The sequence below is a fragment of the Xyrauchen texanus genome, chromosome 2, assembly GCF_025860055.1.
Source record: "Xyrauchen texanus isolate HMW12.3.18 chromosome 2, RBS_HiC_50CHRs, whole genome shotgun sequence".
NCBI classification, from domain to species: Eukaryota; Metazoa; Chordata; class Actinopteri; order Cypriniformes; family Catostomidae; genus Xyrauchen; species Xyrauchen texanus.
The window spans coordinates 39,507,488-39,535,485 of NC_068277.1; the positions used below are offsets into that span (position 1 = coordinate 39,507,488).

The 27,998-nt window shown below is 36.9% G+C and overlaps 1 protein-coding gene across 1 annotated transcript in view; it reads right to left on the minus strand.

The window, feature by feature from the left end:
- LOC127653138 (ubiquitin-protein ligase E3C-like) overlaps positions 1 to 27,303 on the minus strand; it is a 40,098-nt gene extending 12,795 nt beyond the window's left edge. Inside the window, exons 1-18 of the mRNA XM_052139693.1 lie at positions 27,193 to 27,303; positions 26,013 to 26,152; positions 25,403 to 25,456; positions 24,826 to 24,900; positions 24,559 to 24,705; positions 21,781 to 21,896; positions 21,455 to 21,612; positions 21,133 to 21,286; positions 18,731 to 18,951; positions 17,113 to 17,264; positions 16,799 to 16,986; positions 12,584 to 12,670; positions 12,300 to 12,457; positions 10,996 to 11,222; positions 6,275 to 6,379; positions 5,908 to 5,995; positions 2,120 to 2,217; positions 1,164 to 1,296 (exon numbers count right to left, since the gene is read on the minus strand). Coding sequence (XP_051995653.1) covers positions 1,164 to 1,296; positions 2,120 to 2,217; positions 5,908 to 5,995; positions 6,275 to 6,379; positions 10,996 to 11,222; positions 12,300 to 12,457; positions 12,584 to 12,670; positions 16,799 to 16,986; positions 17,113 to 17,264; positions 18,731 to 18,951; positions 21,133 to 21,286; positions 21,455 to 21,612; positions 21,781 to 21,896; positions 24,559 to 24,705; positions 24,826 to 24,900; positions 25,403 to 25,456; positions 26,013 to 26,078 — 2,227 coding nt within the window. The 5' untranslated portion in view covers positions 26,079 to 26,152; positions 27,193 to 27,303. The remainder of the gene's footprint in view (positions 1 to 1,163; positions 1,297 to 2,119; positions 2,218 to 5,907; positions 5,996 to 6,274; positions 6,380 to 10,995; positions 11,223 to 12,299; positions 12,458 to 12,583; positions 12,671 to 16,798; positions 16,987 to 17,112; positions 17,265 to 18,730; positions 18,952 to 21,132; positions 21,287 to 21,454; positions 21,613 to 21,780; positions 21,897 to 24,558; positions 24,706 to 24,825; positions 24,901 to 25,402; positions 25,457 to 26,012; positions 26,153 to 27,192) is intronic.
- Positions 27,304 to 27,998: the final 695 nt, after the last annotated feature.

A 27,998-nucleotide genomic window follows, 5' to 3' on the forward strand; every position in this document is an offset into this window, starting at 1 on the left:
AAACATGCAAAACTCCAAGACTATTTAACAAGTCTTTAAAGTGGTCTAGATTGAACAGAGGAGTATTGAAAAAATACATGTATTTTTATTTTGTTTCTCAAAATGAAAACTTGTTTATGAATGTATGTAGCAATACAAATGTTCTGGTTACTTTATTCCCCAATGAAATGAAATGCTAGCCAAATAACTGCTCCTTTATTTAAACAAAGAGAGAGGTGAAACCAAAACTGGCATGTGTTACATGAACGCAGACAAATTATATTCCCCTAAATATATAACCTTGAAAGCTCACACTGACCTGAGCTACATTCAAATCAAAAAGGTCATCTTTCAGGAAAATTAATTACTGATCATAAATCTCAACTACAACAGCATCGTAGACACATCCGTCTATCACTGCAACCACTGCTTTTAATCATACACTTCATTATGGCAGCACATCACAGTTCTTACCTAAATAACCCCAGCACACAGAACACAAACCTCACCAGAAATTGATCTAAGGTGTTTTTATGCATCCTATTTTAATTATGTCTGAGAAAATATTTCCAAAACAACCAGACACATTTGATTAACTGCTGTCTCTGTGCATTGGCTTTAAATCATAAAACATTTGCCAAACATTATAGTTTTAAACTGTAAAAGGTTTATACTTTAGATTTGAGCAAAAATTAACACAAAAATTGACAGGTATGTGTCACATAAAAAAAAATGTCTTGTGCTACACAACTAAAAATAATTTATTACACCACAATTTCTTACAATCAACAAGACAACTAGCCCTAAATCATAATAGGTTTTATTGAGAGCTGTTAGGAATAATTTTGTTTGAAACAATTGCCCTTTATCTTAATGGAATTGCCTAGTTTGAAAAATGTAAGAAATCATTTGTATTTGTCCCACACCAAAAGATGTTGGTGGCCATCATAAATAATACTTCTGATTTACATTTTATTGTCATTAATTTATACTTGGTACTAAGGAATCACAGTAAACAATCAATTTACCATCACAAACCATTTGCAATCCAATACGTTGTTATACTAAAACTGTAGGGACACCCAGAAGGGTTGTTAAAATGTTGGTATGCTAAACATTCTTTTACCAAATAATTATTAATATAATAATTAAGAGTAATGAGGGGTAAATTTTCCCTTGATTACCATTCTCAGGGGACAATTTATCATATGCATCTTCATAGATGTAGTTCCGTCGAATGGTGAGGTTAACGCCATCCATAAAAGGACCCTCTCCTTGCACCTCCCGCTTATCAGCATAGATCAACTTCTGGAAAATCTAAAAGACATTATGAGACAATGTCTAGCTGAGAAACTTCACATACTGGTATATACCCAAATGCTTGCATATAGAGCATGTGCTCATTTAGTTTCTCGATTGTGCTTTAAGCGATAGTTCACCCCAAAAGGAAAATTCTCTCATCATTTACTCACCCTCATGCTATCCCAAATGTGTATGAATCTTTCATCTTTGGCTGAACACAAACAAAGATTTTAGATGAATATCTCAGCTCTGTTGGTCCTCACAATGTAAGTGAATGGTGACAAGACCTTTGAAGTTCCAAAAAAAATAATCACATAAGGGCCACATAAAAGTAATCCATACACTCCAGTGGTTTAATCCATGTCTTCAGAAGCAATATGATAGGTGTGGGTGAGAAACAGATCAATATTTAAGTTCTTTTTTTTTTTTTTTACTATAAATCTCCACTCAAAATGTGAAATAATGTGAAAGTGGAGATTTATAGTAAAAATAAATTAAATATTGATCTGTTTCTCACTGATTCATTCAGGTCATCATTCATTTGCATTGAAAAGGCCAACAGAGCTAAGATATTATTCTAAACATCATAATTTGTGTTCAGCAGAAGAAAGTATGTCACACATCTGGGATGGCATGAGGGTAAATGATGAGAATTTTCTGTTTTGGGTGAACTATCCCTTTAAAATCTGAAACAAAAAACATAAAAGGGTTTGGGAAAATATAATAAATTTACTTTTCTACTTTCTTTTCAAAACACAGATGAAAACTTTAAAAACAAGTGTTGCATGACAGTCCAAATACAGTAGAACTATATCTATATAAGTGATGGCTATCTTACCTTCACTCTCTCCTCAAAGGGCACAACAAAGGGCAATTCAGTGAGGATAGCCAAGTGTCTCTCCTCTGATACTGACAGTGGTGGAGGCTGTAGTCCAACTAAAGGGGACAAAAATAGTGAAGCAAATCTCTGTTAGCCTTTATTTTCCACACAATGCAGGGCTCAATGCTAAGAATTTTTTCTACTGGCCCGATTGGGCCAGTGCTTCAGATTTTTACTGGCCCTGCCAAAATTTTTACTGCCCCCAACACAAAAATGAAAAATAGCTGTTTTTACCATCATGGCTTTAAAAATATGTTCGAAGATATATATTTTTTACATATCTTATGTTTTTAATACAAATGTCCCCCTCAGCGAGTAAAGACGCTGACTACCACCCCTGGAGTCGTGAGTTTGAATCCAGGGTGAGCTGAGTGACTCCAGCCAGGTCTCCCAAGCAACCAAATTGGCCTGGTTGCTAGGGAGGGGAGAGTCACATGTGGTCACAATAATGTGTGGTTCTCGCTCTCGGTGGGGTGTGTGGCGAGTTGTGCGTGGATGCCGTGGAGAATAGCGTGGGCCTCCACAAGCGCTGCATCTCTGCAGTAACACGTTCAACAAGCCACGTGTTAAGATGCATGGATTCATACGTGGAGGCAAATGAGATTCGTCCTCCACCACCCAGATTGAGGCGGGTCACTATGCACTGCGAGGACTTCGAGCCAAACGCCATTATCATGTCGAATTAATGTTTTCATTTTGAAACATTACCTAATTAAATGTATACTTACATGTTGGATATTGAGCAGCTCGTGATTTCCAGACATGTGTATAACTGGGGTTTAACAAAGTTTATTATGTCTCATTCGGCACGTCATCTCTAAAGGTGAATTAATGAGAGAAAATGTTTTGTTTTTTAAAAATGGGAATAAAAGTAGCGCTCTGTCCCTTTACGAGAGCAACAGTCTACGCTGCACAGAGAGAGATGATGATGAGGCATATGCACGGAGAGACATGGATTTTCAGTACTATAGAAAGAAACTGTTAATTTCTTGTGTTCCAATGTGTGGCTTACTAATTTTCACCAACATGTAAAAATTAAAAATGTGTGGATTTTGCGCACTGTGAACACAGAATGTGTGGGGATACTTGCACAAGACGTTAAATCCCACTACAAAATTCATTAAGTGAGTTTTTTTCCTGCTATTTTCTACACATTGGTAATAGCTGCTGCTAAGACACTTGGAAAAGAGCGAGGGCAGTGCTAGCAGAGTGCGCTCTGTGTCTGCACGACCTTGCGCGTGCACACGACTGTGCCTTGGCACGTCCAGTATATTATGCATTTGCACATCTTTGTGAGATAAATAAACTCATGCTCGCTCTTCGGTTAGAAGACTTAATTTGCTCCGTGTAATTATTGTGCTCTCTCGCTTGTTATTTGCTTGCACTAATGTTATAAATGCAGCACTGGCCCGATCGGGCAAGTGACCCCTAGTTTCTCACACTGGTCCCTGGCCATCAGCCAGTCCTTACTGTCGAGCCCTGCAATGTCTTTCACAAAATTTCTTTACAAAAAAAAATAAACATCCAGATAAAAAAAAAAAAAAAAAAAACTTTTAACTCTAAAACTATCATCATTAAATATATCCATTTATGTTGGGAGTCATGGCATAGCAGTTTGTGCACCTCTACATCTACTTATTCATGCGATTATCTAATCAAACAAACGTGTCGCAGCAGTGCATAAAATCATGCAAATATCAGAAGCTTCAGATAATGTTCACATCAATCATCAGAATGGGGGAAAATGTGATCTCAGTGACTTCAACCGTGGCATAATTGTTGGTGCCAAATGGGCTGGTTTGAGTATTTCTGTAACTGTTTATCTCCTGGGATTTTGAGGCTCTAGAGTTTACTCAGAATGGTGCCAAAAACAAATAAACATCCAGTTAGCAGCAGTTCTGAGGATGGAAACTCCTTGATGGTGAGAAAGGACAACAGAGAATGGCCAGACTGGTTCGAGCTGACAGAAAGGCTATGGTAACTCAGATAACAACTCCCAATTGTCAACAATTGTAGGGAGCAGAATTGCATCTCATAATGCACAACATGTCGAACCTTGAGGCAGATGGGCTACAAGAGCAAAAGACCACATCTTATATTTTACTCTTAACTTTATTTGGACCATAGTGTTCCTAATAAAGTGCTCATTGAGTGTACATATTAAACTGTGGCTCTCATATGTGGGCAACGAGAGTTTAAAATCTGGCTTGTATCATTTTACAATTCTTCTTACGCCTCCTATCAAAGTCCATACAAAAAAAACGACAAATATTATGAAAATAGATTCACCCAACCCAACGTGTTTTTTTACAGTAAGGGGTCTTCCCATTAGTTTATTAATCATTCATCTTCATTAGAGGTAGACTGATGTATCGGTTTTACCAATTAATCAGTGCCGATAGTTGCTTTTTGCAACTATTGTTATCGGCAAAAATCTATGGTGATAGTTGTCGATCGTTTTATCATCATTTCGGAATTTCTAAATAAGAGTCCCTGTTGTGTTTCAGGTTTGTTATACTTAAAGTCCTGTGCTATGCACCAAATGTTCTGGTTATGTTCAGGATTTTTGTTGAACAATAAACTGCATCTGGGATATTATTCATTTAAGACTCTTTGTCTTGTGCCCGTCATTGTAAGGAAAGAACAATAATTTTTTTTGGACACTTCAAATCAATTTTAAAACTATCGGCCGAATAATCGGTTATCAGCCTTTCACCACCATCTTAGTTATTGGTATTGGCAAAATCCACTAACGGTCTACCTCTAATCTTCATCCATCCTGTTGACAGTAAATCTCTAACACTCACTATTCGTCATCTAGACAGATATACTACTAGTCAACCCTCAGAAATGCTTTCCCACCTTATCCTGGTTTACATTAGCATATGTCCTTTACAACAGAATTGACTACATGGAAATAAAATATACATCTCATTTATACAAAGACATTGACTGTGGGTCTAAATGTGTCTGTTGTAAAAGATCTAATTTATTTGCTTCTGTAAACCTGCGCTACCTTAAGTATGCTCTACTTCTAGCCTTGCTGAATGCGGTATTTACAGACCATCCCATTAAAGGTCGCTCAATTCAGCCTATGTCTTTCCTACCACACACTTTTAATTAACTCAGCAGCGATTTTCCCATCCACCTGTCTTCTCCCTCCATTACGGAGACATTTGTTTTGTATTAAAACTCTGTCCTACAAAAAAACTGCCGTAACAGCAGATGAGGAGTGTCATTCATCTGATACGTTGCTAGAATAGTGGACTCAATTAGTCAGTCCTCTCTCTCTCTCTCTCTCTCTCTCTCTCTCTCTCTCTCTACCAACCCGCCATCAAGGGGACATCTTGGTAGAGAAATATGGCGTAGCATGGTCAATACAGGAGCCATTCGTCACTACCTCGAAAGTCCATTTAGGGAAATGAAAAAGGTCCAGACAAACAGGCAGCCAGATGTGTCCTGCCTTTGGCTAATTGAATTTTTAAGCACATGTGCTCAAGGGTGGCATGGAAAATATCAGATGCATGGTTGCTACTTAACTTTAACACCCTCTGGATTGTTGTGTTGTGATTTGTAATGAAATGGCTTCATGAAAGTTAAGCTATGTTTTTTTTATTTTGTTGTTGTTTTCATACATTTTGTTTTCATTCCATAACACTGGAGGCTTCTAGGCACTTAGAACAAATTGACACTTCATAAACACGCATTCAGATTCACACGTGGTTGTTCTTCAAATCAAATCTTACCATCTAATGTGGACTGAAGCGGTCCAATACGTCCCATTCTCCTTGCTCTCCACACATGTCTTGCAGAGGGCACATAGAGCTGAGTCACCTACAACACACAAAACAGTTTTGCATGCACATCACATTTCAATTCAAAATAAATAGCATTTATTCTTTAAATAGTGAACACTTTCCAATCAATAACAGAACGTAACACTAATCAAGGACTCTGCAATTGCCTTTATCTAGTTTAATCAAGTATTTACTGTTAATAAAAACACTGCTGTCCTTAGATTCTTGACTTTAACAGTCTGTTTCATCCCTCTGTTGTAAAACAAATATAATTCTATAACAAGTATTAAAACACACATTTTTATTCTTAAATTACCTTGTCAGCCCTGATGTTGACCTCATCAGAGAGCCAGTGACCCGATGGACAGAAAGGTCTTCGAATATCTCGTGCTTTCAACATTTTCACAAGGTTGGTAATCACCTTTTATAACACACATCCAAAACATAATGTTCAGCACATTTAAGAACAGTATTAGTACCCTTGTGAAAACAACTAACAAAAATGCATCACCAATATGTTTTCAGCTAGAAAGTAGGGATGAAACGATTAGTCAATGTTATCAACAGCGTCAGCAATAAAATAAAACTGTAGACAAAAATTGTCATCGTCGAAAAGTCGTTTGATCTCATTTAATGTAACATGGGATCACATTAAACTGTAATGATGGTGCGCTTGACTGAGGAGAGGAAAAAAAACATAGCTCACAGTCCAGATGCACTTTCAGGTGATGTAGATCGCAAAGTATGAAGGAATTATAATGCAAAAATAAAGAAACTACAGAAGCACTCTCATTGTGGAATAAGTGGAGCTGGAGCAGCAGCTCACCCCATTATACACTGCAACAAAATATGTTTTTGATTTGTTTTTGTTTTGGCTTGTTTTCCAATATAAATATTCAAAACTCCTTTAAAACAACATTCATTTACTTTAGCAGCTATACTGCAGAAGAAAGAATTGTTATCTGAGAATGATGAATATAATATTAAAAATAAAATTATTTTAAAAGATCTAAAAATCCTTTAAAAAAAAAGCAGCACATAAGATATTTAGACTTGCTTTAATAGAACTGATTTTGAATATAAGTGTATTTTGTATTTACTGCACTCGCAGAACTATTAACCAAGTGAAAAAATACACTTATATTTAAGATACATTCTCTTAAAGCAAGTCTAAATATCTTATATGATGCTTCTCAAGTAAATTTATCTTGTTTGACATTTTTAAATGGAAAACAAGAGTGAATTTGCAGTGAATTTCTTTACTGAATTAAACTTAATAAAAAGTGAATGTCTTTAATTCAGTGAATGTCATTTAGAGATATTTTTAGAAGATGATTTTGTCCTCTTTATTGTTAGTAAGCACGTTTAATACAGCCATTTAAGTCGGGCACAAGCTGAATAATCAGTTAATAAGCATTGCAATAATCGCTGAATAGTCGAATAATCGCTCTAATAATCGTTAGATTAATCGATTATCAGAATAATTGTAAGTTGCAGCCCTACTGGAAATGCATCGATTTTGCTACATTTACACCTCTCTTCCACACTGGAATGGCGTTTTACTCTACCAAAAACAGAGACTTTCAAAAACACTCTATAACAGCATGTTTTGGAAAATGATGAATATGTCGCATTTAAGTGCTTTGTGGTCGGAAAGAACATGAAACTTGGATGACGGCAGGTTCATTCATACATATTTCTTGAGGAATTTTTAATTCTACACCATAATACATATTACTGACGATCATGGAATTTAGGTCATATACAAGCTATTTTCACAGTGTAAAACATACATAAAAGAGTTGTTGATAGCCCTTCAGGCTTGAATCACAAAAAAATTGGCCTTGGAAAATGTCTCTACACAAACATAGGTCACACCTACTGATGACGTGCACCAAGTTTTCCTAAAAGTTCACCCAGGTGAGCTACTACAAACTAATGAAACTAATGCAAAAAACACATTCTTTTTGGCCAGATTCTGTTCTAAATGACTTCACAACCGTTCGTTGTTCGATTTTGTATGAATTCGATTTAGAGGCCTCTGTATCCATAATATGTCACATAAAGTTTTAACTAGTAGCCGCTTAGAAGAAACATGCACTGAACAATGATGAGATGGCGAGAAAATGGCAACGTTTTATGGACTAAGCCTAGGCTAGATGCTTCTAATGAATAATAAAAAATTTATAAATAAAATAAATAAAAAACACCAATTGGGGATTTAATTTCATTGTCTTCAAACATTGGGCAATTAATTTCTACATCCCATTCAATGTCTTTTTTTTTTTCTCCTAGAGTGTCAAACAAACCTCTGGCCATTTCTAGAAAATACCAATCAATCTCTCACCAAGGAACGCTAACAGTCCATAATAATGGCAATAGAAAAACTCTGCTGCTGTGGCAATGTGGGACAGGGGGTCCGAATGCTCTTCTTGTCTAAGTGGAATGAATAAGCATTGCTTAATTAGCACATCGGGTTAAGTGCAGGCCTTAATGGGTCTCTCCAAAACTCCTATGGTGACATCCCTCTCCAAACACGGCCAAGAAGAAAGTTCCATTAGCAATATTAATACAAGCTTAGTTGATCATTTTCATTCAATTAACTTCTTTCAATTAAATAGATAGCTCGACAATAGGAGTGATAAAACATCCGGAGGGACGGCCCATGGCTGCAGGCAAACATTAGTGTGTGAGGGGTCAACATCGTTAGAGCTGACTGTAAATTGCACATTCAATTTGGGAAATGCATTTCTCCTGCTCTTACTTCTTTAATGGGTCGTTTTAGCTGACAGGAGGCATTTGCCGCCCTTTTTTGTGGAATTCTATCACAGCCTTTTGTATGCTGTACTAACTCATCTAGGAGAACCCAAACACCGAACCTTCAGTTAACAAGGTGCTTCACTCAGAACAAGTCACTTGCAGAAATAACTTTCAAAATAATTACTCAAATGTTATGTGCCATTTGTCAATCTCAGTGAAAACTGACCTTTAGGTTTGCAAAAGAGCATTTTAAAATTGTGCAGCCCCCGGGTTTTTAGCAAAGATTCTGATTTTCTTAATGAGGACATTGCTTTAAGTAGAGCATTTAGACCAAATTCCCTTTAAAGCAAAGTCAGGTCACTCAGCAGCCATAATTTTTTCACCTAATGGGGAAAATAATTCTATTGATACAAGTACAGCTTCTATCTACTTGAATGGGGAAATACTTAAATCTCAATAAGGTATGGTATAATCAAGATAACGATAAAATATAATATTTAAAATCAGTAGTAAAATCTGACAACAATGGTTTTATAAATGGTGCTTCTTTAGCTCAAATGTCACCAAAAAAAAAAGGATCTTTTAACTGTAAAGAGGGACTTTCCTTCTACTGCCTTAATCACACTGAGATTTCTCAATGCATATGTGGCACTTTTCCACTGCACGTTGCGGTTCGACTCGCCTAAACTCAACGTGGGTGGGATTATAGGCTGATCGTCATAGTTGCACCGCCTCTACTGCCATGACATCATCTTAAACATAACACAAACTGACCAAAACAATAACACAACCGCTAGCCGTTAGCTACCAGCTCATTGTGCTGCATAAAGTAGTTGTTGCATGGTGATTTTACACAAGTGTAACAGTTAAATTGGCCTGGTTGTTTTAGAAGCATGCTTCCAGTAGCTGGTCAACTAAATAAAGTGAGGCTTTCAATTAGAGTATAGAGTTAACATAACAAAACATACCATCCTCCATCCATCGAGTCTAGGGCACTCTCCCCTCTCATTGCTCGCTGGTTTAGATAGAGTCCATTTGGTCAAACCACTTCCACTTTCCCTTGATGGTTCTGTAGTCACTTTTTTAGTTTTTTTTTACTTTTCCCTACACTGTTGGTAGGTCCAGTGGTAGCCGTGTGCGGCCAACAGCTGAGACACTTCCTGAGAGACTTTTTAATTTCACTCATCGCTAACGAGTGGACCGTCTGCACTTCGTTTATTGACCATGGCATGGTTTTGCGCACAACCATTTCTTTTTACAGAATTCAAAAGTCGCGTGAACAAATGATACTGTTATCACTGTTGCAAACTTTAAAACTAGCGGGTTGATGTCCCATGTCGGAAATCCAGTGACTATTCTCCCTGACCAATAAGTGATCTACAGGGTTTTGACATCACATTTAGTATCGGCTCGGCTCGCTTGGAACCTCGGCCAAGGTGGTACTAAAATCTATCCACAGTTGAAAACCCCCCAAAAAATCGAGCAGAGTAGAGTTGAAACATGTAGTGGAAAAGCCCCACAAGTAAAATTTCTGAATAAGACTACAACACTGCAATACAATTTTATTAAATTGTTTTACATAAATATTATATTGGATGCATCACTAAGACATATATTGATAAAATATAATTTTTTTGACTGACATTGTTGCAAAGCTCTGCAGATCAGTTTAAGAAAAGCTGTTGTTACAATGAGGGACAAGAATAGGTCAATGAGGTAAATGCCAAAAGTATAATCGGTAATATTTTCAATTCAGAGCAAAGAGATCTGGTTTAACCGTAAGAATAATGAGAAAATGTTGTATGTTGACATGTGGATGGAAAAAAAGACACTAGGATCGAAGTGAAATGAGGAAGACAACGATGGAGGAATAGAGAGAGTGGGGATAGCTGACTAATATCCTAATGTCGTTATTCAGATCACTTAGTCTTGGCAAACAACCTATTAATTTCCAGAGTGAGTGGCCTTCCTGCTTGGCTGATCAGCACTGATAGCCCTAACAGATGCTGAGACTATTCGCCTCATTAATTGTCAACACATCTAATTAGGTCATCAAAGACGTTGTTAGCACTGCTAATACAGCGCCCCGTATAAAAGTAATGCTTATCATCCACTAAGGACATCAGCCCTAATAAATAGGGAATAAAGGGTAGTGACACATTTCTCAGTCCTAGTAATATTTAATCCCTTTCAATTACAGGACCTTACGCCAGTGCATTTTGCATTCATTTCACCTTGCACTAAGAGGGTCTGAGATGCAGATGTATAGTGAATCACCTTAAAGAGCTGGACCCATCGTTTCTGTTGAGCTTGAATCCGCTGCTGTACTTGGCTGTTGGTTTTCACTCCAACACTGCGGAACGCTGCTACATACTCTTCTTTGTGCTCTGTCTTAGTCTCAGGATATGCCAGCTTAATTATGCCCAGACAGGCATCCCTCAAACATCGTGACAAAGTCACCAACTCTGTTAGAGAGAAGGGCATCATCGACAACTGGCACTGACCTGCCCAAACAAACAATGAAAAATTAGCAGTTTGAATATACAGTACATATATTTATAGGTTTAAAGCAAAATGTTTAAGGAGTGCAGAAATATAAATAAGGCCAAAATAATGAAAAGGGGACAGAATTCATTGCAGTGAGAGGTGTGCGTCAGTATTTCAGAGATGTCAAAGTTAATGCATTTCATAGTTAATCGCAATTAATAGCAGATTTTGAAAGTGCTGAAATTTGACTCTAAATATACTTCTTTTCCTGTCAAAATGCATTTATTTCCTTCTCAGGAAATAAAATAAAACAATAATTAACAATATAATGCTTTATTAAAATATATAATGCTTTATTCCAAACAAAGCCTTCCACAGTTTAAAATAGTTCTGCAGATAAAATACCACCAATTCAAAGTAACATTAAACATTTCAAAGTGGGAGTTTGACAAATTGAAAGAACTAGTTCCCATATAGGTTGTCTATTCATTGCAATGGGCATTACATCTCTTAAATTTTCATCCACCACAATATTAATCAGCCAGCAGACTGTGGCTAAATGCTTTATTAAAGGAATCCTGAAGCCGCATTCATGATTCGTGTCAGAGCATCAGCGCCAACGTCAAGCTTACCTTTGAACTCCACATGAAAAGCACTTGCAGACAAAACAGTCTCATTCTGTTTTTTGTGATAGTTAAGACTTGCCGTGCTTCTGTGGTGATTAAAATGTACCTCACTAAGGCTGAAAAATACTTGATATCTGTCACAAGTTCCATCTAGGCTTGTTTTGTAAATCATACACTTTATCCCTGACACTGAATCACTGCTTTGTGTGTTTGTGGGGCATGCGTCAGTGTAATGACTCTGGACAGCCACATCGCTAAGGTTCTGCCATTCCAACCAGTGTTTATGCTGGTTTATTCTGTATTAACGGTAAAGAAAAATTAAAGCATTAAACTTTAATTAAATCGTATGCGCTGGCACGTTAATTTTGCCAGCTCTCATTATAATCGATTGGCAACCCTAGTTTCATCCAATACTTCCAATCTATTTTCTATATTTATGCAGAATGAGTAAACAGAATAGATTTTTACCATCTGCTGAGGTGCCAAAGAACTCGCTGTCATGCACAGAGATAAGTGAATGACTGAAGAGTGAACTAAAGAGATAGAAAAGCGGGATAATCCTGTTTGAATCTTCCAGAGACATTGGAGAACCTCGAGACATCACCTGCAACAGTAGAACCATAGACCTACAAAAAGTGTGTGTGAATGAAGAGAGAAAAAATATGCTTTAATATTATATTCAAAAATATCATCAATCGATTCACTTTCAGGTACAATTTCAAACATCAAAAAGGACAATGTAGAAAACTCACCCTGTGATCATTTTAGTCTTCATGGATGTGATTAAGTGCCACAGGTGTCTAAGAAAGCGAGCATTAAAAGCTAAACTGTACAAAAGCCTGAAAAAGACAAAAAAAGACAGCGTAAAAGAGCTGAAAGATTAAAGTATCTGATTATATTAAATCTATACTTACTAAACATGATTCATAAATACTTTCACTCACAGTTACTTCAGGAATCATTCATATCTCTAAATAATCAAATTACCACATCTCCTGCCCATAAACCCTAAACTTCCCAAATTTCCATCACTTATATATATATAATAAAAAAAAACGACCCAGTGAACTGGAATTTCTAGCCCACCTCTCATCTCGTCTTTGTATTTGTGACCACAGGAAAGATTAAATGAGCCATTAAGCTTTATTTAGGTGAGGCATCTTCCATTAGTAAACTAGCAGTCTGCTCCAGGGTCGTAAACAGACCAGTGGTTCCTGTGGGGGCTCCATTTAAGTTAATGACAGGCAGAGAGACAATGTTGCACAGCCACAACTGCCTGACCGTAGAAGCAGTGTTGCAATCACAAATTAGATACTGCGTTTAGGTCACCCAAGTCATTAAGCCTAACAGCCATGACACCAGGGTGTGAGAAATCACTCTGCTAGTTACTGCATGCTTGTTTTGTGTAAGGGAGTGAAAGAAGAAATTGGAAGTAATTGGGAGAGAAAAAAAAAGATTAGGCTTAAGGTAAGAATGTGTTCATCAACCTTAAATGCTCATTTGGTTACACTTTTGAGATCTTTTCCCCCTATGTGCAGTATTAATGTCAAGCAGCACTTATATAATAACGCACATAAAAATAGCAGAACTTGCACTGATAACTGGAATGCAACACAACAAAAGTAGAATACACCAACAAAAAGACTTCACTCTGATTTTTCTGAGAAGCTGGTCCAAAAATGAAAATGTAAATGTATAATTGTAAATAAAGAATTGTGTTAATAAATGAACAAATAAATTATTTCAAAAGAAGTACTAGCAACTAAACATCGATAAATAGGATAATGCAAGGGTAATGACTTTGTTTTTTAGAAAATCAAATCTCTTATATTAACAAGAAATTGTTTTATCTTTATGTGTTCCTCATTTTATTTTTGTGTTCTCTGCATACAACTCTTACATAATTTTCTTTGAAGTGTATTTAAATAGCAAAAAAATAAACATCATGCAAAACATACATTGTTAATGAGACCTTTCCATGGACAAGGAACACTAACACCACTTTGATACTATAATGACCTTGTATAGTCTAAAATACAGCAATACACTTATGCTTTAAAATATGATAATGTTCAAAAGCGGACCAAGTTTGCGTGCTACTGGCTCTTCTTTAAAGGTTGTAAATCAGGGCCACCTGTTATGCCTCTTGTAAAACTATCCCATCTACTCCTGCAGGAATTAATCTTCCAAGGCCAGCTAATTATTTTGTACAGATATCCAATAATGATAAAGTACTTAAGGCAGAATTTATGATAAAAGCCTTCTCTTCTGGACGAAGCAGTAAAATATAAAAATATCACCAAATAAATAAATGGAAGAAAAAAATCAGCAGAAGGAAAAGGATACATGTGAAAACATATTCTGGAGAGGTTATTGCCATGTAAGAAGGCGGGGGGGTTAAATATTGATTAATTGTATTTATGGTTTGTTTTTCTTTGTCTTCTTTGAATCAATAAAAATGTTAATCTTAAAAGATGTCAGGTGATTACATTAAAAAACGTGAACTTGGTAGATAGCCAAGGCTGTGCACAATAAGTTTAATTTCTATTTCTTGGAAAATCCACAAATGACTCCAATTAAAACATTGCAAATAATAACATGTAAAGAGTCAGAAGTCTACTTTGCTTTCATAAAATCTTGAGTGTTCAAACTTTAGCGCATGGACGTGTTTTCAGGGTCGAGAAAATGTTATCTCAGCATTGAGCAGCAGAAACTGAGAGGCGATCAAATAAAAAAGCAAGATATTAGTCTGTTTGCCCACAATTCTTTGAGTGTCTAGTTGCTTGACTTATTGTCTTATAGTGAACAAGCTTGAAGATGTTGAGCTTTTGACTGGAAACACTGAATTCAGCACATTTCTTAAGGGAAACACAATGTGATACATTCCTCTAAAAGGCTATTCAGTGGTCTTTTCTTAAACCAGTACAATGATTATTAATAAAAACTTTTATTAAATGTATTTATATTTATTATATTAGTTTATTTCAAAGCAGGAAATAATAAAATCCTATTCTTTGGTGTTGGAGATTTACAAATGGCTATAATTGATTGTGACATGAATATTACTTCTAAAATTATAGTCATTAAAGTATGTAATTACATCAAAATGTGCTATGGATATGGGATTGTTTATTTTGCACTACTTTGTTTTAGTTGCTGTACTTCTAAAAGACAAAACAGTCTCGGACAGTATGTCTATGACCATTAACAACAAGCATGATGCATAAAAATGATGCAGCAAAATGGCAAGAGCTGGCAGGTATCCATTCTGATTGGCTGGCTGCAATGCAACACATGTAACACAGTGGTGCACATGTTTTATCAGCTTTTCAGGTAACAAAGTTTTTAAAAGTTACCAGGCTGCAACAATAAGCACTTTTGAGGAAGAACAAGAGGAAAACTATTTGATTTTTTATTCGATTTGTGAAAGCGTGCAAAGTTTATGCATCAAATATTAGAAATAAATTATACTGTTTGAAGCAGTTATGTAAATAAGTGATTATTTGAATGAGCAACACTTTGTTGCATGTCATACCACGGTAATTAATAAAAATAAATTAAAATAAAATATCATTTTTTCAACCATTCCAAAAGAAAACTAATCGAACCAATATGCATTACATCTTGTCCGGCACAGATAAGTCTGTGCTGGCCTACATAACACTGAACACAACTATTTTAGCGTTAACTGTGTGATAAAATTGATCTGTACATTACTACTCTAACATAATACATTCTTTCAGTTTCCAAACAAGAAATATGTTTTGCAAGGGAAGGGGGCCTCCAACTAGGGCCTCTTAATGTCTAGAACAGGTCCTGATGATTGACACCACCTCTAAGTGCACAGTTGGTTAACCAGTCAGACATCTCACTCGTTAAACCAGTACTCCTTTCCATTCTTCTGTCTATCATGCCACCTCTCTCCATAACTTTCCCTCTTTCTTCCATCCTTTCTGCTGATATCCTGCTCTCATTTTGTCAGCATGGCAGAACCAGAGGTAGATAAAGCAAAGTTGATTGAGTGTAGAGCTCATCACACTAATTGATGAGTGACAGCAACTGAAACCGTCCACTTCTTGCCCCGGCAATAAAACAAAACCACAGTAAGATGAGACCTAACTGGCTGAATGCTTCATTAGTAATGTTACTGCTTTTGGATTTTAAAAAGCAGAGGAAAAACAGAAGTAAAGATTAAAAAAAAGAAACACAACCTGCAATCGGATATAGGGACAGATGTTTGGGTATCTGTTTTATATAAAAATGCATCCCATTCAGATTCAATGACATCTATATCTTTTACTCCACTTTTACTGTTTCTCTTAACTCTTTCCCCGCCAGCGTTTTTAAAAAAAGTTGCCAGCCACCGCAAGGGTTTTTGACGATTTTCGCTAAACTTTAATGGCCCGCAGAATATTTTCTTCCATGAATATATGAAGATGCTATATATCACAATAAAGATCTGAGCCTCTGCTTTTAGGCAAAAAAAACGATTTTATTTTATCTTCATTTGTTCTTTTTTTATTGCGACATGAACAGAGGTCGGTTTTGTCAAAAAACAACATTTCAGACAAAAAGCTGATAAAAAGGCATGTTTATGTCTGATATTTTGAGCTTCTCAATACTCCACTTCTTCATGTTTGAGACGATAGCAGTCTGTTTCTTTGATCAAAGAGTTGCGTACTCTTTCAAAACATAAGGAGGGGTCTTCCTTACTGTATAACACCTAAAACACGGAAACCCGGAAAATTCCGTGTTTGGCGGGGAAGTGTTTTTTCATAAAACACGGAAAATTCAGTGTTTGGCGGGGAAAGAGTTAATATTGATTAGAGCAGTACAGTACATCTAACTTGCCTTGCAATAAGAGAGTGAGAGAGTGCAAGTGAATCTGGGCCCCATGAAGTTGGGTTGCAAGAAACAACAAGATTATTTTGTTTTAGATGGATTATGTGTGTGCAGTGTGATCTTACCTGACTTTGGGCACCATCATACGGTGTTGCACCATCAGAGTGTGACAAATGGAGGCCATCATGGTGAAGATGTCTTCACTTGCCGAGTCTCTCCACACTAATGTTAGCAAAGTGTTAGTCTGCTGTTTGGTGTCCAACTTCTGAACACATTCCTCTGTTATGTAATGCACAGATATCCAACTGCCATCCTTCAGAAAAAAACAAACAGAATTTTATCAATCCCTTCAAATGCATCAGATCGTAAACATATATTATGCAGGTGTGTGAATAAGTTAATTGCGTAAATGTGGTAAGCAGAGAGTGTGTATCTTCACCTGTGCTGTGTGAGGCTTTAAAGTAGTTGCTTCCTCATCTTCTGAATCACTGTTGATATCAGTTCTACTGTTACAGTCAGTTACAGGCAACAATGGCAAAAGAGTTTGAAGAGCATTCAAGTACAACAGCAACCCTTCCTCTGAGAGTGAACCTATACAAACATAAAGATCTTAATGAGAAAAGGAACATACAGGCCAATATACTCAAACATCACTTTATTAGAAAATAAATACATCACATATTTACAGTGGGAGTTCCAAGCAAACCTATAGTTTTATTTCTATTATCAATTATATATGTATATATATATATATATATATATATATATATATATATATATATATATATATATATATACACATACATACATACATACATACATACACACACACACACACACACACACACACACACACACACACAGCATCCGGAAAGTATTCACAGCACCTCGCTTTGTCCACATTTTGTTATGTTGCAGCCTTATTCCAAAATGGATTAAATTCATTATTTTCCTCAAAATTCTACAAACAATACCCAACATGAAAGAAGTTTGTTTGAAATTTTGCAAATGTATTCAAAATAAAAAACGAAAACAAACAAACAAAAAAGAAAAACACATGTACATATGTATACACAGCCTTTGCTCAATACTATGTTGAAGCACCTTTGGCACCAATTACAGCCTCAAGTCTTTTTGTGTATGATGCTACAAGCTTAGCACACCTATTTTTGGGAAGTTTCTCCCATTCTTCTTTGCAGGACCTCTCAAGCTCCATCAGGTTGGATGGGGAGTATCGGTGACAGCCATTTTCAGATCTCTCCAGAGATGTTCAATCGGGTTCAAGTCTGGCCTCTGGCTGGGCCACTCAAGGACATTCACAGAGTTGTCCCGTAGCCACTCATTTGTTATCTTGGCTGTGTGCTTGGGGTCGTTGTCCTGTTGGAAGATGAACCTTCGCCCCAGTCTGAGGTCCAGAGCACTCTGGAGCAGGTTTTCATAAAGGATGTCTCTGTACATTGCTACATTCATCTTTCCCTCGATCCTGACTAGTCTCCCAGTTCCTGCCACTGAAAAACATCCCCACAGCATGATGCTGCCACTACTATGCTTCACTGTAGGGATGGTATTGGCCAGGTGATGAGCGGTGCCAGCTTTACTCCAGACATGACGCTTGCAATTCAGGCCAAAGAGTTCAATCTTTGTTACATCAGACCAGAGAATTTTGTTTCTCATGGTCTGAGAGTCCTTCAGGTTCCAAACTTCTTCCATTTACAGATGATGGAGGCCACTGTGCTCATTGGGACCATCAATGCTGCAGAAATGTTTCTGTACCCTTCCCCAGATCTGTGCCTTGATACAATCCTGTCTCGGAGGTCTACAGACAATTCCTTGGACTTCATGGCTTGGTTTGTGCTCTGACATGCACTGTTAACTGTGGGACCTTATATAGACAGGTGTGTCTTTCCAAATCATGTTCACGCAACTGAATTTACAAAATGTTGAAAAAGTGAAATGCTGTGAATACTTTCCGGATGCACTGTATATCTTACATTGTAGTTTTAACTCTCTTACAACAAATCTCACACACAAACACACACAGAGACACATGAACTTACCCAGTCCTGTTTCTCCAACAGATAGTACAAAGTAAAAGAGCCAGGGGGCCTGAGCTCGGGCCTGGGCAGAAGAGGCTATGGTGACTTGGAGCGACCAAAGGAAGTTCTGGAAAGGGAAAGCTAGTCTTGGGTCTGTCAAAGCTGGCACGAAGAAATTATAGATTTGTTCAGTAAAAGGTGCTGAAATGAAGTCCTCAGTGAAGGCCGAAAACACAAACTGTCTGTTAATAAGAAGAGAAAAAAGAAAGAAAGAAAAGAGTGAGGGTGACAGGAAATATTTCTGTGAACCAAAGTTCCACTTTTCCACTGCACGGTACAACTGGATTCAACTAGACTCGACTTTTTGGGGTTTTCCACTGTGGATAGTACCTGATACTTTTTTAGTACCACCTTGGTCGAGGTTCCAAGCGAGCCGAGACTAAATGTGATGTTAAAACCCTGCAGATCACTGATTGGTCAGGGAGAATAGTCACTAACAGCATCACTAGATTTCTGACACAGGACATCCACCCGCTAGTTTTAAAGTTAGCAACAGCGATAACAGTATCATTTGTTCACGCACCTTTCAAATTGTGAAAAAAGAAATGGCTGTGCGCAAAACCGTGCAGTGGTCAATAAACCAAGTGCAGACGTTCCACTATTTAGTAATGAATGACAGGATAAACATATAAATATACTCTGATTGAAAGCCTCACTTTATTTTGTTGACCAGCTACTAGAAGCTTGCTTCTAAAACAACCAGGCCAATTTAACGGTTACACTTGTGTAAAATCACCATGAAACAAATGCTTTATGCAGCACAATGAGCTGGTAGCTAACAGCTAGTGATCGTGTTATTGTTTTGGTCACTTCGTGTTTAAGATGATGTCATGGCAGTAGAGGTGGCGCAGCTATGACGATCAGCCTATAATCCCACCCATGTTGATGTGGTACTAAACTGCAGTGGAAATGCAAGCTCCGAAAAGTAAAGGGAGTAGAGTTGAGTCAAACCGTAACGTGCAGTGGAAAAGTGCCATAAGTCTCAGGAGTCCCCAGAATGTGTCTGAAGTTTCAGCTCAAAACACCCCACGAGTCCATCACCAGTCGTGGGCGAGGCCTGCTCTAATGTGACGTCACTTTAGAGCAGAAACGAAAACAGTTCATTTTGACACACTGTCTTTGATTAACAGAAATATAAGGAGTGGGTGGACTTTTAACATTGTAGGGTAGTTGTGTACACACACTGCTGAGTCACTTATGTACAAACACCATGTAAAAATTTTGCATAATAGGTCGCCTTTAATATTTTTTTTCCTCGTTACACATCTTTCATCAGGACATAATATTGTTTAATCAAATTCTAAATGTCATACTCTATATCCATTTAATATGTAAGCATCTCCCATATTTACTAGGATTAACATGATTTACACCAATACTATCGATACTGGCCTTAATTGATGCTTGAACTACATCTTCACAACAGTGTAGTTATGTATAGTTAGGTTACATATGCCAATCTATAAAATGTATATCACTACAATTACATGATGGGGCAAAGCCTCTCTAGATTCATCTGTATGCTGTTCATGCTTTTCCCCCCACACTGTATTCACCTAATTTGAAGTCTGTATCTATGAGACAACAAACCACACAATTCTCTATGGTCAGCAAGGAAAGCAGCTTTACAACATTCAAAATCTGGCATGCATCTATTTATTTAGCATTTGTTGTTCTTTTATGACTAAACATAACAACAATTCCAATAAAATTAAAGTTCAGAGTAAATTAAAAGACTAATTTCGATCTGAAGCCTTCACATACATGAAAAAGAAAAACATCTGGCTGGTTTATCTGTGTGTGTGTGTGTGTGTGTGTGTGTGTGTGTGTGTGTGTGTGTGTGTGTGTGTGTGTGTGTGTGTGTGTGTGTGTGTGAGAGAGAGAGAGAGAGAGACAGAGACAGAGAGAAAGGACAAACATAGGACTGTATGCACAAGATTCTTCTCTCGCACTCTTGGCGTTCTTCAGAGTGAAAAGAAAAGAAAACAGCAGTGTTCGTCAATCAGAATGTTAGAAGAGAGGGTAAATGTTGAGTAAACATTGCATGTTGAGTCAATTGGTCTGCCTGGATTTTACTACTCACTGTAAACACAGCAGTGAGGTAATTACCACCCATAGGTCCCTTGGAAGGATAAAGTGAAGGGTCTCCAATCCAATAAGGGGTTAGTGGGCAATCTTTTACAGGGGGACCCATCCACCACACACACAATATAACAAAGACATTCCACTAACAGCTCAAACTGAGTGCTCTACGTGGCCATACAGGGGTAACACTATGGAGCGTGTAGAGTGTGCACTGTAAAGGCAATGAAAACCGTGAGCTGGTTTATTTGTTCTCCACATGTATCTATTTGCAAACATACCTGGCATCTGGAGGGCAGGAGCTGTATGTAAAGTGCAGAGGTTTGAGCGTATGTTCTAGGAACACGTGTGCCAGTGGAATGGAGGGAGAATCGCTGTACTCCAGACTTGATGGCAACTTGTGATTCACCAAAACATACAGAGATTTGTAGTATCCTAAAAGAGAGAATGGCAAAGAACAGATGATTAAGAAATATGATGCAAACTTTCACTAAATTAAAGAGAGAACCATATGTACAGTACCCAACTGTATATAAAGCATATATTGCCTTATTGTAAAAAACAAAAAACAAAGACAATTCCAACATAAGGCAAAAGTTCTACCTTTCTGTACCATGTAGTGAAAAATTTGCTCAATAAGTGCAGTTACACAGCTTGCATCCTGTAAAAATGGCAAGTAGGTTCTTTCAGAGGAGAAGACCTCCAGCATTCGCATCGGGACTGCCACATTCTGACTGTCATCATTACATGCTTGTAGCATCCTAAAACAGACACAAACGCCTTAACAACCAATATGTGCTGCTCTAATAACAGAAGCAATTATCTGCAGCAGGTAATTATCTCTAAAGTTTAAATTGTCTCTGTGACTAGAGATTCCTTTTGGGGAAGGTCCAACACAAAGCAGCATTATGGGCAATCTAATTGTGTACCTGCAACAGTGTCCCAGTATTCTCTTGATCTGAAACAGACAGCTCTGTCTTTCTGGCCCAGCAAGCAGCTTGACAAACTGTGCATGGTGCTTTACCAAACTCTGACACATCCAGATCTACAACAGTTTAGACATGAATGCAATTTAATTCATAATTCAACATCCATAAATCACATGTATGTTCTTGTATTAAAAGATCTATTATAATTATAAAGCCTAATATAACACTTGAAATAAACACACATTTGATGCTTCAAATATTTTTTTTTAAAGTTTAAAAATAGAGGCAGACTAATAATCAGTGTCGATAGTTGCTTTTTGGAAGTATTGGTTATCGGCAAAAAATCAATGCCTATAGTTGCTGATATTTTTTCATCTGTGGCCAGCGCTGGAGGAGTATACAGTTAGAAAGGTTTGGTTTTACAACCAAGTCAAGGCATGCAAAGAAAAAAACGACTTTATGGAAACATGCCTCATAAATGTCTCCAACTTCATATCTCGGAAATAATTACAAATCTTATTCCTCATTATAAACCTTATTCCTCATAAAACAACACACACACACACACTTTTAGCCACCAGTGTGTGTGTGTATATATATATATATATATATATATATGGTGGCCAACATTTTGGAATAATGTACAAATTTTGCTCTTATGGAAAGAAATTGGTAATTGGTAAAATTCATTGGCATCTATTTCTCAAACTAGAGACTCTGATGTACTTATCCTCTTGTTTAGTTGTACATCTGACCTTCCACATCTCTTTCTGTCCTTGTGAGAGCCAGTTGTCCTTTATCTTTGAAGACTGTAGTGTACAGTCAGACTCAAGCATTGTATAGCCTTCATTCCTCAAAACAATGACTGACTGATGAGTTTCCAAAGAAAGATGTTTCTTTTTTGCCATTTTTGACCTACTATTGACCTTAAGACATCCAAATCTATTGCATGCTGTGGCAACTCAAAAACAAACACGAAGACAATGTGAAGCTTCATTTAATGAACCAAATAGCTTGCAGCTGTGTTTGATATAATGGCAAGTGTTTTTCTAGTACCAAATTATCAATTTATCATGATTACTCAAGGATAAGGTGTTGGAGTGATGCTGCTAGAAATGGGGCCGGTCTAGATTTTATAAAAAATATATATTTTTCAAATAGTGATGGTACTGTTTTTTACATCAGTAATGTCCTGACTATACTTTGTGATCAGTTGAATGCCACTTTGGTGAATTAAAGCACCAAATTCTTTCCGAAAGAGCAAAATCTGTACATTATTCCAAACTTTTGGCTGCCAGTGTGTGTGTGTGTATATGTGTATATATATATATATATATATATATATATATATATACACACATATATACATACACACACACACACACAAAACTCTACATCTGGTGACTATATAGGTTATAAAATACATTAATATAGAGCATTGTAATGGAGTCATGTCTCAAAAATAAAAGCCCTTCCTTTCAAGACCCACATTAGGCACAAAATCTAAAAAATTATTTCTGGTTATTCTGGTACTATTTGTTTAAACAATAAACTGCATCTGGGATTTTATGCATTTTGGACTCTTGAATCCTTTATGTCTCTGCCTGTCAACGTAATGAAAGACTAAGAAATATTTTTAAAAAATTTTTAGCACACGTGATTTTTTAACACACATGATTTTAAAAACTATAGGCTAATTAATAGGTTGTCTGCCTTTATCACCAGCTTAAGGCCCAGATATACTTCATACAAAATCGAAGAACGAATGGGTATGACGTAATTTAGAAAAAAATCTGTCCAAACAGACGGTATTTTTGTATTTGTTTCGGTGGTTTGGAACAGCTCGCCTGGGCGAACTTTTAGGAAAACTTCTAACCGGCTGCTAAACACATTCTTGCTGCTAATAGTCCACGTCATCGGTAGATGTGACCTGAAGCTCCACTTACTACTTTGTTTATATTTTTCAGTCAGTATTCAACGTGAACACATCGGTATGCAAGACCATGTCAATCCTTTGTTTTGTTTTTATTAGTCTATAAAAGGAATAAAATCTACTCCAGAAATACTTTCATCTGCCCAAAGTAAGATATGCAACTCTCTAATCATCATTCTTTTGTCTGTATTCTGCACATTAACACTCTTTTATACAACCATCTTTGCAGTTGTATCAGTTTCATCATGAATTACAATAAACAGAGTGTAAACACTGCATGCCGTGTATAGCATGTTAGCGCATTATCATCATGAATTCATAATCTAAACAAGACCAATTCAAATTTCTACAGCATATATTTATTTAAATCATCATCGAGTGGTTAAAACAACTTCTTTTACTTATCTAGTGAGAATTCTACTCATAGAACGAAGCACGATGTCATTGATAACACATTTGAACATCACATTAGTATAGGTTTTACTAAGCGTCCTCATTTTTGCACAGTGGTGTGGAAGGTGTCTGAATGTTCGGGAAAAGTATACAGTTGCTCGGTTGTTTAGAACTTCTTTTTACCCCTGAATGAATAACACAGAAGAACTTCTTTGGACATATATCAGGGCCTTTAGTTACAAGTATCTGCAAAATCAGTGGATTGGTGGATCTCTAGTTTAAAAGCCATGTAATATATTTTTAATTAACATGGGGCATATTCATCTATGAGCCTGTCCTCGATCCCTCAAGGACAACTACTGGTATTTCTTAAATTGTGATTAAAATTAATCCAGTTTTCAACTGTTATTTGTAAAAGAAAAAGCAGAACAAATCTGCCTATCAGTCCTTACCATTCTGTGGGAGTCTTTACTCTGCCTGTAAAAAAAGAGAAGCTGGCGAGCTAGTTGGATGAGAGTGCCACTGTCTGCAAGTTGAGGGCCAGAGCCTGACTGGCACTGGCACACACAGTGGTCAAAGTGGCCCCTCTGATCAGCATACTACATGAAATAAAACAAAACATAAAGACATGAATATTCAGAAATTTCACAATTTGTTTATCGTCAACCACAAACATATGGACAACACTTCAACACTTGTAGAGTTTAAAGTGCACATACTTGCTGTTTCCTATCTTGGTATCCCCTAATGTATGACTGAATGATGATTGCATTTTTTAGTCTTTTCCTCTCATCCTGTGAAAAATGCAAAGATAAGTAAAATCACATATGAAGGACAAGACCATAATCTTTAGTTTGTTCATAACAACAAAATTCACATTGAATTTTCTCACATCTGTGCTCTAATCTGAAAACCCATTCAACCATCCATGTCTAAGCATAGAGTCTGGAATAGTTAATTAGCTATATGTAACAAGCGTGAGTGTAATAAGTCATATTGTGATTACACTGTGTTGAAACATTTTACATCATACAAAATCCTTAATATGAGGAATTTATTTGTCATCACTGATAATAGAAGAGCCGTCCTAATATCAGAGCTTAAAAGATGTAGCCAACTATGACTTTTTAAGAGGCATGCAATATATTCAACCTGTTTTCCCTCCCAATTTTTTGTGTGATGCTAGAAGGAGACAAGTCTGTCTATCTACAGACAGTGTGACTGTATCTGGGCATTTCTCAGCACAGCAACTCTTTGGGTTTACAGCTGAAAAGTACCATCATGGCCAATGCTTACCTCTCTTTTCCTTCTTTCTTCTTGTGTTCGATGAAGCAGTGATGCTTTTTCCTCCTGTACAAATACAGAGATATATTTGTGAAACAAAACAAATACACCCAACAGAACTTTTGCTAAATGCAAAATAATATATTTGCAAATAATCTTTTTTTTAATCCCCTTTTCTCCTAATATGGAATGCCCAATTCCCACTACTTAGTAGGTGCAGTTACTCACCTCAAACCAGGTGGCAGAGGACAAGTCTCAGTTGCCTCCACTTCTGAGACAGTCAATCCATGCATCTTATCATGTGGCTCACTGTGCATGACACCGCAGAGACTCCCAGCACATGGAGGCTCATGCTACTCTCCGCGATCCATGCGCAATTTACCACGCGCCCCATTGAGTTACACCATGTGACTCTACCCTCCCTAGCAACCGGGCCAATTTGGTTGCTTAGGAGACCTGGGTGTATTCAATCACCTGGGTGAGTTCGAACTCGCGACTCCAGGGGTTGTAGTCAGCATCAATACTCGCTGAGCTAACCAGGCCCCCCCACAATTGCAAATAATCTTATTAAATAAAGCCCCTTTATTTTAATAATGTTGCAAGCATAGCATAACAAACTTACTTTTCTGCTAGCACCTCCAAGGGACACCTTGGGGGTTCTCTTGAAATCTCCCTCAAAACTGAACATGGTTACAATTTTTCCATTGAGCAGCAGTCAACAGAATTACCCAGTGTGCAGTGCAACACAGTGCTTGTATTTGCCTGCAGGAAAGAGAAAGCAAAAGGGTGAGGAAACTGGAGAAATTTAGTAAACCATAATGAATAACACTCTCTCATATGACTGTCCTCTGGTATTCTTGTGCCAATAAACATTGGTCGAGATGCTTTAAATGTGTGTAAAATGATCTTAATTAAGTACTACTATGAAAGAGATTTGTAAGCATCTTAATCCTTTGTGTGATGAAGAGATGCTGCAGGTTGCAACGGGGGTGAATGGCGATTCAGCAGGAATGATCAACATTAATAAGACCAGCATAACAAGAGTCGATCTGAAGCCAGACATCTCAAAATATTATTGCTCCCCGTAAATCCAGGAGCAGTGTTTCATTTGAAACATTACTGCACAATATGAATGCACATAACTATTATACACCACAATGGGTTCAATTGCAGAACAAATTTGTACAAATATTAACATATAAGGGCGTAAACAATTTTGCCCTGCCGAGCACCACATCTGAACGTAACATGTTCTAGAAAAAGAGTGGTCTCGTAAGAGACTACTTCATTTGTTAAGAATCAAGTCAGGCTAGCTAACAAAAATGGCCAGAAAAAAAAGGAATACCACAAGTTCATCATTATTTCCGAGTGTGTTCTTTAGAAATACAGGTATAGGAGAGCACTGACGCTGTAGAGGACACAAGAGTTCATACGTTTTCTGTTTTCTGCAGGAAGATTCCCTGAACTTCTCTGTTAGCCTCTTGGCTAAAGGTTCTTTGACTAGCTAGCTAATGACTCAGCAGCAGATCAACAGTCTTTCACCTCGACAAATCCCAATTTCCCACAAACTTACACTTGTATATGTAAGTTATTTGGGGCTTGTCATCATAAAGCAAGAATTAAGCTCGTAAATTGGAAACATCGTCAATCCTGTGCTCTGTTGTGACACGTTAGTTCAGATGGACACAAACTTCAGTCATGAATCGCTCTGGTCTTTCCTAGGTTCATCTAGTGGTTTAAATGTAGTGGTTACGGCTTTTTCAACAGACGAGTGGTTTTAATACATAAAAGGTTAATTTTACCTGGTTTTACTGAATGTTCAACCTACAGTTCAGCGATTGGAAATCAAAGAAAACAAAACCGAAATCGTTGCTCTTGCTTACGAAACCAACACAACACAGAGAATATCCCGCCCACGCATAAACATGATGAGATATGATTGGGCAACACAACACTTCATACATAGCGATTGGTTAAAAATGGGGTCAATATCGTACAACATGTCACAACTACTTCCTGGATGAATCCCAGCAAAAGACCGAAACCAGTGGCAGTGCAAGGGATTTTCTATCTAGGAAACTGAACTGGATCATGTACTCGAAGATGATGTCAAATAAGATTTACAGTATTATAAAATGTATTTATTTGTTTGTAAATTATGTAAACAATTTCGAATTTTTCTAACAAAGATACTGTTATGTGTGTGTGTGTGTGTGTGTGTGTGTGTGTGTGTGTGTGTGTGTGTGTGTGTGTGTGTGTGTGTGTGTGTGTGTGACGCAACAAAAGAAAAAATTATGCTTTCCCAGATTTATACCCAAAATATAAGAGTTTAAAAATTATTACTTGATACTATTATTTTTAGGATAAATCAATTATTTTGTATTACATATATATATATATATATATATATATATATATATAAAATATATATCATATATATATATATATATATATATATATACTTTAGCACATAATTGTTATCTTAAATATCCAGCAAACTCATTTATCGTCACATACTGACAACTGTAATCTGAACCAAGTCAACTGACTTTTGTAAAAATAGTAGGGTACAACAGGGCTAAATGTCCATTTAATTTGATTTTCTCCC